The 17801-nt window shown below is 38.1% G+C and overlaps 1 protein-coding gene across 2 annotated transcripts in view; it reads left to right on the top strand.

Annotated features, from left to right (window-relative positions):
• Positions 1-17801, top strand: part of npepps (aminopeptidase puromycin sensitive) — a 231246-nt gene that overhangs the window by 112484 nt on the left and 100961 nt on the right. For both annotated transcript variants that reach the window (XR_006309177.1, XM_043674808.1), the window contains exons 4-8: positions 437-558; positions 1483-1590; positions 13175-13375; positions 14998-15094; positions 16149-16182. Coding sequence is in view for 1 of the 2 variants with exons in the window: in XM_043674808.1 (XP_043530743.1) it covers positions 437-558; positions 1483-1590; positions 13175-13375; positions 14998-15094; positions 16149-16182 (562 nt within the window). In the remaining variant the exon portion in view is untranslated. The remainder of the gene's footprint in view (positions 1-436; positions 559-1482; positions 1591-13174; positions 13376-14997; positions 15095-16148; positions 16183-17801) is intronic.

The raw sequence follows: 17801 nt of genomic DNA, 5'->3' as shown, positions 1-17801 counted from the left end.
GTTCGTATGGTATGTTCTTGTCTTATTGGATGAAATTACCTTTGGCAGTTCATCTCTTAAAATTACATGCCCATAGTATTAGAAGTATCCAGTTTTGCAGCCAAGGGAAACCCAAGAGAAATGTGTTTTTTGATGTTGGATGTGAAGATAATTACAATGATTCTTCTGAGATGGCTTTTGGGTTCATTATTGGAATAGACCAAAAGCATCTGTTACTATGTATTTGGCTTTGCTGTGCATGTTAATTCCATTTCCAGCATTTATACCCAAACAAAAAAGTTAATGCAAAAAGTAGTATTAAAATCTTACACTCAGGAAGCTGAACTGATATCCTCAGTGCTTAATAAAGAAAGTCATTTCTGTCAGCTGTATAGTCCATTTGTAAATATTAATAAAACATACTTTTTTCATTAATTATAGCATTATTTTGTAACAGGTCGTGGCATGTTGAAGATTGATTTTGTTGGTGAGCTCAATGACAAAATGAAGGGATTTTACAGAAGCAAGTATACAACACCATCGGGAGAAACTCACTATGCTGCCGTGTCTCAATTTGAGGTTAGAAAATAAAACTTCAGTGTAGTGAAGTCCTGTTGAATCCTTAATGCATTTCTGATAAAACTTGAGGTATAGGGCTAGGTTTTGAAAGTGTAGCAGTTTATTGGTATTGGATTTCTGGAGATAGAAAAATGGTGGTGCAGAGTGTGGCTCTCGTTCTTTACCAACCTGTTGGATGTCACTTTGTGAGCTTTTAAGAAGCTCCATCTGCTGGAGGAGAAAACAAAGAGCAACAAAGGCCATATCTTAAACAGCTTCCACTGAGCTTGAGAAGTGCTTAATTTTTAAAGTTACTTGACTTTGAAATTCTGCTTTTGTCTCAAACGAAATAGACGGGTAGAGGTTTTGGAACAGCAACTCTGGGATTGAACCTGTGCTAATTTCAGATCTTACTGGTTTTCACCTTGGGCTATTCATGTTGGAAGAATGGGGCTTAATGAGTCAAGAGTTGCTCGGATCCCTTGGAGTTTGGGGGAAGATGGACATAGAATCTGATAACTAGTTCATGTGCCACTACACAAGTAGAGCACATAACAAATTATTTTATTCAGCTAATAATTCACTTAGTAACTCGATTTTAAAATGTCTACATTGCAAATCACCAGTTTTGGATTGATGGATTTGAGGCATTGAGCCAGTATTAGTCTTTAGTTGAAACAGTATTATACATTTAAACCCATGTCATTATTCCACAGACAGAAAGCATTGCCCACATTTATCCTCTGCAGTTTTAATTATCTGGTTTGACTTATAGATAATTCTTGTAAAGTTTCTCTTGTCTATGTAGTGTATAGAATACAAACTATGTACACTATTTGAATCAAACTACTTTTCTTCTTTCACTCCTTATCCTTTTTTATCCGTCTTTTGATTCCATTGCTGTTCGCCCTCTTTACCCATTGTTTGTTTTTTCTCTCTCTCCAGCCTACAGATGCACGGAGAGCATTTCCATGTTGGGATGAACCTGCCATAAAAGCAACGTTTGACATCACGCTAATTGTTCCGAAGGACAGAGTTGCCTTATCGAATATGGTAAGTTTTAATGTGTACTTTGTTTCCATGTGTGATCCTGTAAAAGGAGGTACTGGTGGAATAAAAAAGGATGAAAGCTGTTCAAAAGTTTATATGGAATAAATTGCAAAAAATGATTCATAGCTAAGTTATTAAAATGAAGAAGGCAAGAATTGTCTTATCTGCAGAATAAGTAAATGTAATTACTGTGCATTTTGTCTAATCACCATTTATCTCAAACAAATAGTTTGGATTCTGTTTTTTTTCCTTTTGGTCAGGTTTGCTGGCGGGGCCAGCATTTATTATCCAGCCCTGTTGCCACTTAGGTGATGTGACCTGCTTTCTTGATCCATTGCAATTCATTTGGTGTTAGGGAGGATGTTCCAGGGTTTCAACCCAGTGACAGTAAAAGAGTAGCAATATATTTCTAAGTCTCACAAGTGAGTGGCTTAAACAGGAACAGGCAGAAGCTGGTGTCTTGTGTATTTGTTGCCTTTGTCCTTTAAGATAGTGGTGATTTTGGGTTTGTAGATTGCTGTCCAAGGAACATTAATGAATTTCTGCAGTACATTTTGTAAATGATTCACACTGCTGCTATTGTGTGTGTCAGTATTTGAGGGAGTGAACTTTTATCAGTGTGGTGCCAATAAGCAGGCTGTTTTGTCCTGGATGGTATCAAGCTGCTTGAGTTTTGTTGGAGTTCCATTATCTAATGTGGGACAAGTAAGGAGTATTCCATCACGTACTTGTCATTTGTGGGCAGGCTATGTGAAGTTAGGAGGTGAGTTACTCGTGGTTTTCTGAAGCCTCTGACCTATTCTTGTAACCACATTAATATGGCTAGTCCAGTTCAATTTCTGGTCAATGGTTAACCCCAAAAATGATGTTAGCGGCAATTCAGTGACGTTTCAGTTCCTTCTTGATGGAGATCATCATTATCTGTCAAGTGTCTGGCACAGACATTCGTTCCCACTTAACAGCACAAACCAGGTTTTGCTATATTTGGACATGACTGCTTTACTATGTGAGGAATTGCAAATGGTGCTGAATACTTAGCAATTATTAGCAAATATCCCCATTTCTGATCTTATTATTGGGGGTGGGAGGGGAGGTCATTGCAGCAGCTAAAGATGGTTGGACCAATGGCACCACGCCAGGGATGTACTCGAGCTGAGATGACTGACCTCCCACAACCTCAACTGTCTTCCTTTGTGCTAGGTGTAACACCAACCAGTGGAGAGTTTTCCTCCTGATTCCCATTGACTTCAATTTTGCCAGGGCTCATTGATGCCACAGTAAGTCAAACGTAGCCTTGATGGTAAGGACAGTTGCTCTCCTCTCCTCTCTGGGTTTCAGGCATTTAACCAGTATTAGTTTTCAGTTGAAACAGTTTTATGCTTTTAAGCAAATGTCATTATTCCACAAACAAAAGCCATTTCCCACATTTATCTTATGCAGTGTTGATGGCATATACATTATGTGGTTGGACTTTTAGATAATTCTTGTAAAGTTTCTCATGTATAGAAATATAGTTTTCACTCTATAGTCTGTGTTCTAAGGCTAAAATGAGTGCAGGAGCTAAATGGTTCTGGTATAATCGAAGCTGAGCATTAGTGAGTAGGTTATCGCAAACCAAGTGCGGCTGGATAACACTGATGACACCTTCCATCACTTTACTGATTATTGAGAGTAGATTGATTGATTGGATGTCACTTACCGGGTTAGATTTTTTTTGTGCAGGACACACCAAGACAATTTTCCATATTATTGGATAGATACCAGTGTTCTAACTTTATTGAATAGCTTGGTAGAGACGTAGAAGTTCTGGAACACAAGTCTTCAGCACTATTGCCCAAATGTTGTCGGGATCCATAGCCTTTACCATATCCACTGTCTTCATCTATTTCTTGTTAATATGTGATGTGAATCAGATTGACTGAAGACAGTCATCTGTGTCACTGGGGAACTCTGGAGGTGGTTGACATATATCATCCACTCAGCAATTCTAGCTGGAGATTGTTGCATATGCTTCAGCCTTTTATGTTCATGTGCTGAGCTCCCCAGTCACATTGAGCATGGGGATATGTGGAGCTGCCTCCTCCAGTGAGTAGTTTAGGTGTCAATTCATGATTGGTTAAGGCAGGACTGCAGAGTTCAGATCTGATCCATGTGGAATCACTTAGCCCTGTCCATAATTTGCTGTTTGGAATTCAAAGATTCCTGTGTTGTAGCATCACCAGGTTGATACCTTATTTTTAGGTATACTTGGTGCCACTCCTGCTGTGCCATTCTGCACTTTATTTTTGAACCAAGGTTGATCCTGTGTCTGAATAGCAATGGTAGAGTTGGAAGGATACTGGACCATGCGATTGTAGTTTGTGTTTGAGAACAATTCTGCTGTTGCTGATGACCCACAGCATCTTCTGGATGATCAGTTTAGTTGCTATATCTGTTTGGAATCTGTTTCATTTATCACTATTACTACCACACACTGCAAGGGAAGGTATCTTAATGTGAAGACAGGACTTTGTCTTTATCAAGGCTGATGGTGTCATGGACAGATGCACCTGTGGCAGCAGATTGGTGAGGCTGTGCCCAAGAATGGTTTTCAAAATTATTGCTTGCTTCACCATTGGAGACAGACCCAGTCTATCAGCTATGTCCTTTTAGTACACGGTCAGCTTAGTCAGTAACAATGCTGGTCAGTCAGGTTTTGTTACTTTTTGTTGGAGTTTTTATTCACCGTTTGATACAACTGAATAACTTGCTAAGGCCATTTCAGAGAGCAACCACAGTGCTGTGAGCCTGGAGTCACATGTCGATGAGGCCAAGTAGGATAGCAGATTGCCTTTCATAAAGAATATAAGTGAACCAGATGGGTTTTTGGTCCAAGCAACAATGGTCATCATTCGAGTTTTGTTTCAAGATTTTAAAATAAAATTTCAATATCACTATCAGCCATGGCAGGAATCTATCCAGGTTAGGATTACCCAAGACTCTAGTCTATTAGTCCAGCGAATGCCACTATGCCTGCAGCTCCATATTAGCATAGTCACTATGTAGTTAGATATTGTACTTTTCTGCTTGAATAAAAACTGATTAAATTCTCAGAGAAAACTGTGATGGACCATAACTCATTTAATTTCCTCATTACAGATCCAGGTAAGTGACCATGGTGAGATGTGTAACCTTCACTGTTACAGTGACTTGCTGTCAGCTTTCTCAGAGAGCATTTCTTACAACACCAGTGGGAAGTTTTGAATTGCTGACATCTTTATGGATACTTGGAAAACTTGTCTGTTTTCCTACTGAATTCAGCGACTGCAAAAAATGTTCAATGTACAGAAAGAGTGTCTTGTGAGCAAAGGCTAAGCAGGTTGGGACTTTACTCACTGGAGTTTAGAAGAATGATAGGTGGTCTCACTGAGACGTAAATCCCTTAAAGAACTTGACAGGGTAAATGCTGAGAGGATGTTTCACTTTATGGGAGAGTCTAGGACCAGTCGGCATTGTCCCATAATAAAGGAATTCCAATTTAAGATATGGCAGGAGGAATTTTCTCTTGGAGGATTGAATGTCTTTGGAACTCCTTGCCTTGTGAGGGTAGAGTCCTTGTATATATTTAAAGTGGAGATACCGTATATACTCAAAAGTCAAATTTTTTTGGACTATTTTTAAAGGTTCAAATTATAGGGTTGACTATTACACGGGCAGTAGTTTTGAGGGGCTGAAATTCATGCTGCAGTTCGAAATACCATATTATTGGCAGAAGTTGATTTGATTGCTCAACTAATCCCTGGTTTAAAAAAAAAGAACAACACAATGAATTACGGTAAAGGTAATTACCAGATTAAAAACAAGAGAAACAAGAATGAATTTCTGGTAGTAAATTTTATTTATACATACCGGTATGAAAATTTAACACATCAAAGATTCATTGAAATCTTGCAAAATCACGCTGTTCAACATAGTCACGGCCTGGTGTAATGGCACACTTAAAATGAAACATTTATTAAATTCTGAATGTGTAAACATCTTGAACTTTCCCACCAAATTCTTTCATTTCCCTCCCATTTACTCTCGTATGTAATGAACCTCAGCAACATTAACAAATTTGTCAAGAAATTAAAGATATATGTAGGTAATATGTCTCACTTTTATTCAGATAGAATGGCACAATTAAAATGATTAACTTTTTAATAACTTTTGGATGTATAGTGAACAAAGTGCAATAAGTACTGATAGACTTGGTACTGGTCTGAATGAGTGAATGAATCAAAACATGCTGTAGTAAACCAAGTTGGCTAAATAGAGTTCTGAAAGAATGAATAGAGACTCAATATAGTAAACAAAGAGCGATGAGTAGTTACTGGTATGAATGAATGCAAATTTGTTTAAGTGGGTTAATGGGAACATGCAGTTTCTTTTGTAGGAGGTTTATAATGCAATATAGTAGGGTCAACTTTTACGTGAGATATATGGAAAATATAAGATATTTGGCCAAATATAAGGGGTCGACCTTTCGATGAGATCGACTTTTACATACTTATATATGGTAGATGGACTTTTGATTGGGAGAATTATGGGGAAAAAGCAGAAAGGTGGACATGAGGCATGTTGGACCAGCTGTGATTGTGTTGAATGGCAGATCAGGTTTAAGGAGCTCAGTGACCTAATCCTGTTTCTATTTCTCATGATCTTATGTAGAATTCTGAATGAGAGGGGTCTTTGAACCTTATAGTGTGTACTAGCTAGTTTTTGAAGTGAAGAAAAAGCAGCTTAGTCCACTGTATTACATTTTAAAAGGTCATTTATATTTTCCATAGTTACGTGTGTGGATGGGCCCATAATCATCATCCTGTTATGATAATCTTAACCCCACATGTCCTCAGTTCTGAAAGTTGAATTCATGCACTGCCATGTCTGCCTTCAAAAAACATAGGTTTGTTTTCAGAGTCTAATGTTCTTTTGCTTTCATTTCTTGGCTTTAAAAATATTTTATAAAGTTTTATGAAGTATTTTATAATCTCATTCATAACCTGGAATACTGCGCCCATATTGGAGGAGGCTGTGCACCAATAATATGGTAAGAGGATAAGAAACTCGTCCCTCTTCACTGACCCCAAGCTCCTTTATGATTTTCATTGGTGTTTGCTGTCACTGTCTTCTGATGTTACTGAAGGATTGTTCATGTTTTCTTTTCTTGCAAGTTTGAAATGTCAGCAATTTTGTATGAAGTACATTCTTATTTATGCTGTAACTCATTCTCTTTGAACTGTAAGCATTGAAATTTCCCCACTTAAATTTCTCCTCAAGCTGCAGCCTAATGCCTTCTAAAATACAAACATGGCAATATGTAACTTACCTCATCTCTTTTTTGTTTTTCCTATCCTTTGGTAGGATATGTCAAACATCGCCGCACAGATACATTTGCTGTTGGCCCTTACCTGGCTTCCTTAATTATAATGTACTCAAGTTTATGAGGTGCTCATCATCATCATATGTCAGTAATTGCTGTGTATAACTGTTACTTAGAGATTAGGACACCGAGGTTACAATCCCATTTTTCAGGTGAATTTCTGATTCAATGTAGTAAAGAACATTTGTAACCCTATCAAAACTTCAGCTAGGTAGCACTGTTGAAAGGAGCTGTAAGTGTATTTGAAAGTTCACACTGGGAATTATTCTTGTCAGATTGGGAGTGAGGCTTATTGTTTTCTGATTTACGCACATCTGGTGCAGCTATTAATTTAAACGAAAGCTATAGCACCTGGACTGATAGTGCTTTGAGTAACTGACAAACTTTTTACCATGTTTAAGCTTTGACATGTCTTCTGTTGCTATTCCTTGATCATTTTATGCAGGAAATGTTAATAGAACATAGAAATATAGAATAGTACAGCACAGTACAAGCCCTTTGGCCCTCAATGTTGTGCTGACTTTTTATCCTATTAACTTACTTACCCTTCATTTTACTATCATCCATGTGCCTATCCAAGAGTCGCTTAAATGTTCCTGATGTATCTGATTCTGCAACCACTGCTGGCAGTGCATTCCATGCACCCACCACTTTGTGTAAAGAACCTATCTCTGACATCGCCTCTAAAACTTCCTTCAATCACCTTAAAATTATGCCTCCTCAGAATAGCCGTTTGCACCCTGGTTAAAAAGTCTCTGGCCTCCACTCTATCTATGCCTCATCATGTTGTACACCCCTATCGAGTCACCACTCATCCGTTTTCACGCCAATGAGAAAAGCTCCCTCAACCTTTCTTCGTAAGACATGCCCTCCAGTCCAGGCAGCATCCTGGTAAATCTCCTCTTCACCTTCTCTAAAACTTCCTATAATGAGGCGACCAGAACTGAACGCAGTATTGCAGGTGTGGTAAAACCAGGACTTATAGAGATGCAACATAACCTCATGGCTCTAAAACTCAAGCCCCCTGCTTATGAAAGCCAACACACATTATGTCGTCTTCACAATCTTATTAACTTGAGTGGCAACTTTGAGGGAATCCGTGGATGTGGACCCCAAGATTCTTCTGTTTCTTCACACTGCCAAGAATCTTGACTTTAACCCTGTATTCTGCATTTAGATTTGATCTTCCAGAGTGAATCACTTCAGACATTTCCAGCTTGAATGCCATCTGCCATTTTGCAGCCCATTTCTGCATCTTGGCAGTGTCTCGTTGCAACCTACAACAGCCCTCCATAATATCCACAAACCCACCAACCTTCATGTCATTGGTAAACTTACTAATCCACCCTTCCACTTCCTCATCCAAGTCAATTATAAAAATCATAGAGCTGAGGTCCCAGAACAGATCACTGTGGAACACCACTGGTCACCAAACTTCAGGCTGAATATTTTCCATCTATTACCACCCCCTCTCTTTTAAGGGCCAGCCAATTCTGTATCCAGACGGCCAAATTTCCCTTTATCCCATACCTCCTTACTCTCTGAGCCAAGACGCCTTGCTAAAATTCATGTTCACCACGTCCACTGCCTACTTTCATCAGTGTGTTTTGTCACATCCTCAAAGAATTCAGCAAGGTTTGTGAGACATAACCTGCCCCTCTCAAACTCATGCTGACTATCTCTAATCAAACTATGGTCTTCCAAGTAATCATAAATCCTGTCTCTCCGAATCTTCTCCAATAATTTGCCCATCTGGTAAGATTGACTGGTCTGTAATTCCCAGGATTATCCCCAATCCTTTTCTTAAACAAGGGAATAACATTTGCCACCCTACAATCATCTGGTACTACAACCAGTACCTACAACAAATCCGAAGCCTGACCTGCTGCGCTTTTCCAGCAACACATTTTCAGCTCTGATCTCCAGCATCAGTAGTCCTCACTTTCTCCTCCATGATGCTGCAAAGCCTACCATTTGCCCACCAGGCTGGTCTTTTTGAAGGTATGCTAGTTAATACGCTAGGATAGTTAGGTACATCAGTTATGGCACAAATCTTTAGGCATGTTCAGTTATCTGATGAGAAGGATCATTACTACAGAGATGTCGTTGAGGGACATGATGGGAAGTTGCACAGTTGATAGAGTAGTAAAGCTCTTTACAATTGTGATTGCATTTCATGAGGCAGTAACTGTGCTCAAAGCCTGTATCTGTAATGATTAACAGGAAGTTGATTTGAAAGAGGTTGAAGGTGCAGTTTTGAGTTATGAGTGAAAAGGAGATTCTATTAGAACATTTAGAGTAGGAAGCGATTATGTGCAGTAAGCTAAAGAATGTGTAATTGATACAGGCAATGAATGTTAAGGTCTAAACATTTAACTGTTTATGAGGATAACTAGCATTCATATTAATTACTGTTTGCTGTTTCAGGCTGTAATTTTATCTTGAAATTAGTACAGGAAATAAAATTATTCATTTTTATTTTGAGTTGGAAGGAATAGTAAACTTTCTGTTGCTGTAAAACTAATGTTAGTTTAATGTTAGTGCTGTAAGCTCTTAAAAATTTGATAATCTATTGCCATTAGCATAAGCTGTGATCTGATGGTGTATGTTGTGGAGCTTCCCAAAATTAGGGAGGGCAAGATCGACCACACTAGTTAAATCAAAGCAATCCTCATTGATATATTTGTTATTTTTCCTGTGCACTTGCTTTGATGTTGACACAGGCACAATGTAAAGACACAGTCTGTTTTGTAGGTAACCATGGCTTGTTTGCATCACTAATTCTTATCATGGGGATCCATGAAGATCTGAAGTTCAATTCCTTCAGATGCAACAGCTGGGCTCATAAAATTGTGAATCTGCATTCAGAGGCTTTGTTGCCCTCTTGGTGAAATAAACTGATATTAGAAACTTGTGAATGTTGAAAAGGAAATGGCTCTAGGTTTTAATTCTTTGTTTCTTGTAATCAGGTGCTAAGAATGGATTCGGATTAGCTTCAGTTAGACAAATCTGAGAGAACGAATTTACAAAATAACTGGTGTTCTTATGTTCATTTATTTTGTTTTTTTTATTGTTTGAAATGTGAAGTTACTTCTCATTGGTTCTAAACTAGTCTGTCCAGGTTTGCCTGAAATTAGATTCCAAATGTTAAATAAAGATCACGCAAACTTCAGCCACAATTTTGTTTTCATAAACTTACACCATTTACTGATTGTGTTTTGACTGTAATATTAGTAAATCTACCAGTCCCAACATTCAGGTTTCTGTATCCGTTGCGTTTGACAGAAGTGTTGAATTTTGTAGAATTCAGCCTTTATTTACAACTGCTGCTGAAGACTGGTTGTAGTATTGTGTATAATCTAGCAGATCTGAAATATTACTTACGACAAATAACAATTCCAGCATCTCTTTCTGACCAGTTCTTGTTCATTTTGAACTTACTTGCTTTTGGAAACTGTGTGCCTTTTTCAAGAGAAGAAACAAGAAGACTAATCCAAAACCTCAAATTCCCACTGTTTTACCAGTTGCAAAGTTTTTTGCAATAACCTTCGTAGATGGTTGATCTCTTGGATCTGTGAATTATAATTGGGGAAATCAAGAAAAATTCTCAATTTTTGAGCCACTGTACATCAGTGCAACGCCCTACCTGTTTACAGCCATGTGCCCAGATTTTTGTCAAAATTCACCTCTAGTTGAGTAATATTTTGTTTATTCTTGATTGTAAATTCGTCATCCTTGGGACAACTTCTAATGTGCGCAGCAGTCCAAAAATCATGACCATCTGGGTTTGATTTTTGGGAAAAAAATAAATGGCTTCTGGAAAAATTTCTGTTTCTTTTAATACTAACCGTGCAGATTCATACCATTAGTGAAACTACTACAATTGCTTTTTTTTTGGAATGAGCCTCCTTCCCCAATCTGCGTTCAAAAAAACCCTCCAAATACAGTATGTAGGTGTGGAACAGCTTGGGTGAAATAGGTTGGTCCGCAAAGAAGACAAAACAGAAAAAGAAATGTTATTTACTTCTGTGAAGATAGTCTGTACGTGACCCAGGCTGTGCAAACTAATATGAAGTTCTCACTCTTGGTGTACTGTCATCATAGATGGGCTGACCTGAAAAAATATCTCAACTGCAGTTGAAGACGACTGTGGCACCTCCAGCTGAAGCAAAATTAATGGAACTTGGAAACCACCAGAGTATTGTAATTTTCTGCAGGTTTCCTGCTAAACCATTGACAGTGAGATATCATACAAGATTCTTGCATTTTTCAACCCCTTCCCTCTGTTGGTTGCAAAAATGCCATTGGCCTATCTAGCCTTTAACATCTAAGATTCTTCCGAGTTGTGATTTTCCCAATAACATTTACTCCTGATTAAACAATCTGTGGAAAAAAAAACTCAGATGCTACACTGAATTTAGCTTGATGAAAACCAGAGAAATTTGGATGGTTTAGGGAAGAAGATGACCCTATTCCTCCCTGCTGTCCTATTGGATTTGCTCACGTGTGTATTGGTTGAATACAAAATAGGTTATAACTGTGATAGCTTCCAAAGTTGCACAGAGATCTAAGAGTTACTATATGACCATTTATTGAATTGTTGGAATGTTGTTAACATTGGTGCATTCCAACCCAAGAACTGAGAAAATTCTTGGCTTGTAATGTGGGCTGTAACTGAAGTAATTGTAAAGAAAGTTTATTTACTCAGATAAATGGAAGGAAATTGCTCTGATTGAGATTACTTGAAGAACCATGACACATGCTTGTTGGTTTTTGTTTTTCTATGATCAAGAGTTTGTTCTGTCAGTATTGGCATGTTATTAAGTCTGATCTTTTTTCCATTCATCAGTGACTTGTTTCTTTGGAAAATGCATGTCTCAAAACTTGTCAATCTGAAGAGATGTCATGTTTAAAGCTGATAAAGAGAAAAATTGATGTGTAATTTCTTTTGACATTTTAATACTTTTGACTGGTAGAGAAAAGAAACTTGCTAAGTGGAGGAGGGTGAAATGTTCACAGAAGGAACATGAGGTTGACATGATCGTGCTGCGTAAATGTTTCAGGATGTCCTAGGGATATTAATAACTTAAAAATAATTACTTATAGTCACTGTTCTAATTGAGGTCATTTGGCACACAACCAATTTATGCTCAAAGGGTCACTCAATCAACTTTGAGGTGGTTTGCTCTAAGTATGTTTGTTGTGGGATTATATTTAGGCAGGCCCCCAAGAGTACTGCACTACTCTTTTTCCGATAGTGCCATGAAATCTTTACTTCCAGCTGAATGGCAGATGGGGCCTTAATTTGTTTGATCAAAGATACAGAGTGAAACTTGAAACCTTGACTTTCTGCCTCAGAGAGGAGTCAGAGTCATAGAGACATGCAGCACAGAACCAGACCCTTTGGCCCAACTCGTCCATGCCAATCAGATATCCCAACCCAATCTAGTCCCACCTGCCAACACCTGGCCCATATCCCTTCAAACCCTTCCTATTCATATATCCAGCCAGATGCCTTTTAAATGCTGTAATTGTACCAGCCTCCACCACTTCCTCTGGCAGCCCATTCCAGCATGCACCACCTTTTGCGTGAAAACGTTGCCCCTTAGGTCTCTTTTATATCTTGCCCCTCTGACCCTAAACCTATGCCCTCCAGTTCTAGACTCACTCACTCCAGGGAAAAGACCTTGGCTATTAATCCTATCCATGCCCCTCATGATTTTATAAACCTCTATAAGGTCACCCATCAGCCTCTGACGCACCAGGGAAAACAGCCCTAGCCTATTCAACCTCTCCCTATAACTCAAATCCTCCAACCCTGGCAACATCCTTGTAAATCTTTTCTGAACCCTTTCAAGTTTCACAACATCCTTCTGACAGATCACAAGACTGGTAGGGAATACAATCCTACATCTGCTCTAACTTAATGGTAAACACAACAATTAAAATGAGTGCTGGTTTATAAGATTTACTTCAGTGATGTTTCCTTTTGTGACAACTTTGATTATTTCAACCACTGCTGATACAGGGATTTTTTAAATTTGATTTTTATTTAACCTTTCCAGTTTATTTTAGTACAGAATTCTTCATATTGTTGTTACAATACAGAATTGGATATTTCCAGGTGAAGCGTGTTACTAATGCATTCTGCAATTTCTAATCTGAGTTCTGCCTTCAATGTTACAGAACGTGACTGAGCGTAACCCATATCCTGACGACGAAGACATGGTTGAAGTCAAGTTTGCCAAATCGCCGATAATGTCCACGTACTTGGTGGCATTTGTGGTTGGTGAATATGACTTTGTGGAAACCAGGTCATCAGATGGCATTCTAGTCCGTGTCTACACACCCATTGGAAAAGCGGATCAAGGAAAATTTGCTCTCGAGGTTGTTGTTGTTTTTGTGTCCTTTTGTATAGTGTATCCTTAAAAAGAAACGGAGGGAGAGGAGGAACTGCCCTCGTTTCTTGAATCCAAGATATCATTTGTACTCCGGTTCTCTGAATGAAACTTTAAAGTTATCTGATCCCTTAAGAAGACAGTTAAAGGGTAAATTCAAAATGGGCTCTTGTGCCATTAACTTTTACTTATTAATCCTTTACTGTTTGAACACCACATGGTGATCCAGCACTACATGACACTATGTACTCCAGCATGCTATGCTAGTGAGCACACATTGGTGACTTTCAGATTTCTAAAGCAATGAATTCCTAGCTGCATGAGACTTAAAGCAAAACTCTGTGTTTCATCAAAGTTCAGATAACTTGACATGCAAGTCCTTTTGACCAACCTAGTGGCCTTTGTGGTAATGATGAGGACAGAGGACTAGGAATGATTTGTCTTGGAGTTATGTTGGAAATGCCATTGGAGGAATCTGGAGGACAGAACAGGGGAGGGGAGTTAGTGGGGGCAGTGAGAAATCACAAACACAGCTCATAGCTTGAAAAATATTTCAATTAAAAGAAATTAATACCAGTATGCTTAGAACTTAAACCAAGGGCATTGTCAAAAGAATTAGGTTTTTGCATGTCATAAATTTAGTAAATGATATGTAGGACACTTTCTTTGGTGAATAGCAGTGCCATTCACAACAGGAAGACCTTGGGATTTCTATAGTTGGTTTCCAACCTTTGGGTTAGGGAAGCTGAAGCCATCTGCTGTTCTCATCGGTGACTGCCATCCAGAAACCTTCCTGTAACTTCTGTGTGGGAACATCAGGTGAGAACCAGATTTGTCTGCGAAGAGTCTCACTGTTTGAACTCTCAGTTGATGATGACTGGTAATTTGGATGAAGTAATGTAGGATGATTGCCTGATGTTCAGGTAACAGTGTCCTAGCAAAGAGTCAGCACTTTCAGGAAGGTAATTGGTGGAGAGTGATGGGAGGGAGACATGCAAATCCTTCAATGAGAATCCTCGGTGAAATATTTTGGATCATGTGCTACTGTGTTGTGTATAAATCAACTTTGTAACCCTACTGTTTTTCTCCATATTAGCAGTGACATTGCTCATCCTCCTGCTGTAACTGCTGACTCATAGGGGCCAGGTTTCCAGGTAAAAAAAAAAGGCTCTCTGGGGAAAAAATTATATCTAGATATTGGGCTGAAAATAATCTTCCTAAATAGATACTAGTACAGTCTTTTGCATTTTGCAATCATGTTAGGTTTAAATGTAACTTTTAAAAATGCATTTTAAATGAGGAAATTAGGACATTATGAAACTGATTCCCTGCAGACCCATCAGGAAGAAGGAATGTCACTGTCCATTGCAATTTAGAGAATGATTCCCATTTTAAAAAAACAAAAAAAAAAATCCATTTTGGAATATATTTCCCATTTTTTATACCATAAGCATCTCACATTCTAGATTTTTTTTAATTGCTTTAGTGAGATCTTAAAGGAATCAACTCTGTTCCCTGTTTGTATGGAACAGAAATAGACATTTATAGCTGAGCAGATAAATGCAGTTTTATGTTCAATAGTAATAAAAGCTCTGCTTTTCTCTTCACTAGGTTGCTGCCAAGACACTACCTTTTTATAAAGAATATTTTAATGTTCCGTATCCTCTTCCAAAAATTGACCTGATAGCCATTGCAGATTTTGCAGCAGGTTGGTACATTAAGGATGTCACTGCTTTTCAAATTAATGTTAGTCATTTTGTACTTGCTAGCCTATGTTTACTACTATTTACGCCATGCCTTGGTTTTGAAATTCTTGTTTGTGCTTTTGAATCCCTCCATTACCTCTCCCCTCCTCACTTTGTAATTGCTTTTAGCCACAACCCTCAGTTATATGTACTAGTTTAATTCTGAATTGTTGAGCATTGATGATTTTAATCACCTGACCACTAATGGCTATACTGTCAACTGCTAAGACGATAGCACTGAAATTTCCCCTCTATACCTCTCTGCCTTACTCCATCTTGTGGAAGTGACACCAGGTTATAGTCCAACAGGTTTATTTGAAAGATCAAGCTTTCAAAGTGCTCCAAAAGCTTGTACTTTCAAATGAACCTGTTGGACTATAACCTGGTATCATGTCATTTTTAACTTTATCCATCTTGTTTTCCTTTAAGATATTCCTTCCAACCTCCCACTTTGACCAAACGTGATTTGGTGTGATAATTTATTTTGCAATATTCATTTAAATTGCTTGGGGATATTATATCACATGGAGCTTTATAAATACAATTCTTGCAGAGGTGGTGATTTGAGACACTCTGAAATTCATGATAAAAATGCAACTATTTAATCCGTAACTTTTTCTGAACAAAAATATGCCTATTTTCATCTTCCTAATGAAATAATTTATTCAGAAATTGTGCCATTTTTGACAGTAACGTTGTGAAAAATTGTGCAATTAATTCTTGTCATCTATTGTCTTTTTTTCCGATTGCCATTCCTCTGTTCAGCTTGGTGACTTCCCAATATGTCACTCAATAATTGGCTACTGAAAATTTGTTGAGTTCCAAAATTGATGGCCTATTATTTGTAATCTCTACCTGCACAATTCCATCCCTTCTCACACCTACATTCCTCATGATTGCCAAAGGAGAGGATGACTTCTACTCGTCATCTCTCTTACTTATCTTTCTTTGAGAGCCGTATGTTGTCATCCTTTGCCGCAAATTTGCCATCCCTCATGGTGTTGTTTTTATTCACAGGTGCCATGGAAAACTGGGGCCTTGTAACATACAGGTATTTGCTGAAATGTGTTTATATTTGTATAACTCTATGCAATGTGGACCTTAAAAAAGCAGTTGGTTTGTAATGGTGAATGCTGGTTCTCTGGGAAATAATTTCAGCAGTTATGTTAAAACTAAAAATTAGACAGATCTTGAGTCTAATTTCTAGCAGAGTAAAATTTCAGTTGGACTACAGAAATGCTCGCCTCAATGTTAAGTAACGTCTCGGGCTTCACAGAGAGAGAGCTGCAAACTGGGACTGGAATCTTGCTTCCATAACGAGAGAACAGGTAGCCCCTCTGATCATTACAGCCATCTGTGATTGTATGGGTTCTTTTTTTAAAGTCTTTTGAAAATCCCTCTACCCATACTTTTAAAATTGTCCTTTTCAAAACAAGGTGAATGGTGGAACAATGTGTATGCTGTATTCTTTTTCCTTCAATAAGTTTTGTCTGTCCAGGCATGGACTAGCCTATTTTATATTGCTGAGCCTATCCTCTGTGTAAAAGATGAAGGCAGGTACTTTGCAGATTATGTGCCAGATGAACAGGAGGGAGCTGAAAAGTGTGTGCCAGTCTGTATAAAGTAACCATTCTAATTTTGTTTTATTACGTGCTGCCACGTAGTTCATAAATGGTCAGAAATTTATATGTAGTCTCGTAAATGCAAGGTAAGTTTTTTTTTTAATATATTCTAAGCTGTTCTGCCTTTGGCCTCCTGTTTGTAATGATTTTTGCTGGTCACAATTCCATGGGCAAAGGTGGTCTTCCATTGAACCATCCAAGAGGTCACTTCAGAGGAATCTCGATTATCCGAAGAACATGGGCGGGGAATGTTTCGGTTGGATAATCGAATGCCAGATAACATAGTTTAACCAAGCATCAGGACTTTGCGATCTTGCCAGAAATTCTGATATTCAATTAATTCAATGCCAGATAATTGAAGTTCCTCTGTAATTATATTGCTTAGAAGGATAACTATCTACACTTATTTAGTCCTCTTCAAATATAAACATTCCAGAAGAGAGAAATTAAAAGCAAAAGTGCTGTACAATTTTCTCGTGGCCTGTAAGGGTCCTTTAAATAGTTTAAACTGCTTTTACTATATTAATTTTGTTGAAGTGGGAGGCTTGTAAAATATGTGCTTCATTAATTTGTCACCTTTCAAATTTAATCAGCATCCTTTTCTCTTTAATCAAATCAGAGTGTTAAAAGACCGGAGCTAGTCTGTACCACAGTCTTTCTCCACATGGCTACATCCAGTCTCCTGCCCATTTCTTGTCCCTTTCATATTTTTCAAGTAACTAATTTGCCTGAAAAATTTTCTAAAAATTCTCCACTCCCAGGATTTGTTGCTGAAAATTTAATTCTTTAATTGTCTTTTTTTATTGAGTTTTTTGTACTCCCCTTTTAATTTATTCTATTATCTCAAATATTGTTCTTTTCCTTCACCATCCTTTCAACCAATAATCATCATTGTTATCAAGCTAAGTTAGTCATAGCCTAGTGGGAAGCACTCTCACGCGTGAGTCACAAAGTTCCAAGTTCAAAACCTGCTCCGGGGCCTGACCACAAAGGTCAAAGCTGTCGAAGGAGTACTGTACTGATGGAGCTGCCATGTTTCAGACAAGAA

The sequence above is a fragment of the Chiloscyllium plagiosum genome, chromosome 33, assembly GCF_004010195.1.
Source record: "Chiloscyllium plagiosum isolate BGI_BamShark_2017 chromosome 33, ASM401019v2, whole genome shotgun sequence".
NCBI lineage: Eukaryota > Metazoa > Chordata > Chondrichthyes > Orectolobiformes > Hemiscylliidae > Chiloscyllium > Chiloscyllium plagiosum.
This window is presented reverse-complemented; position numbering and strand designations above follow the sequence as displayed.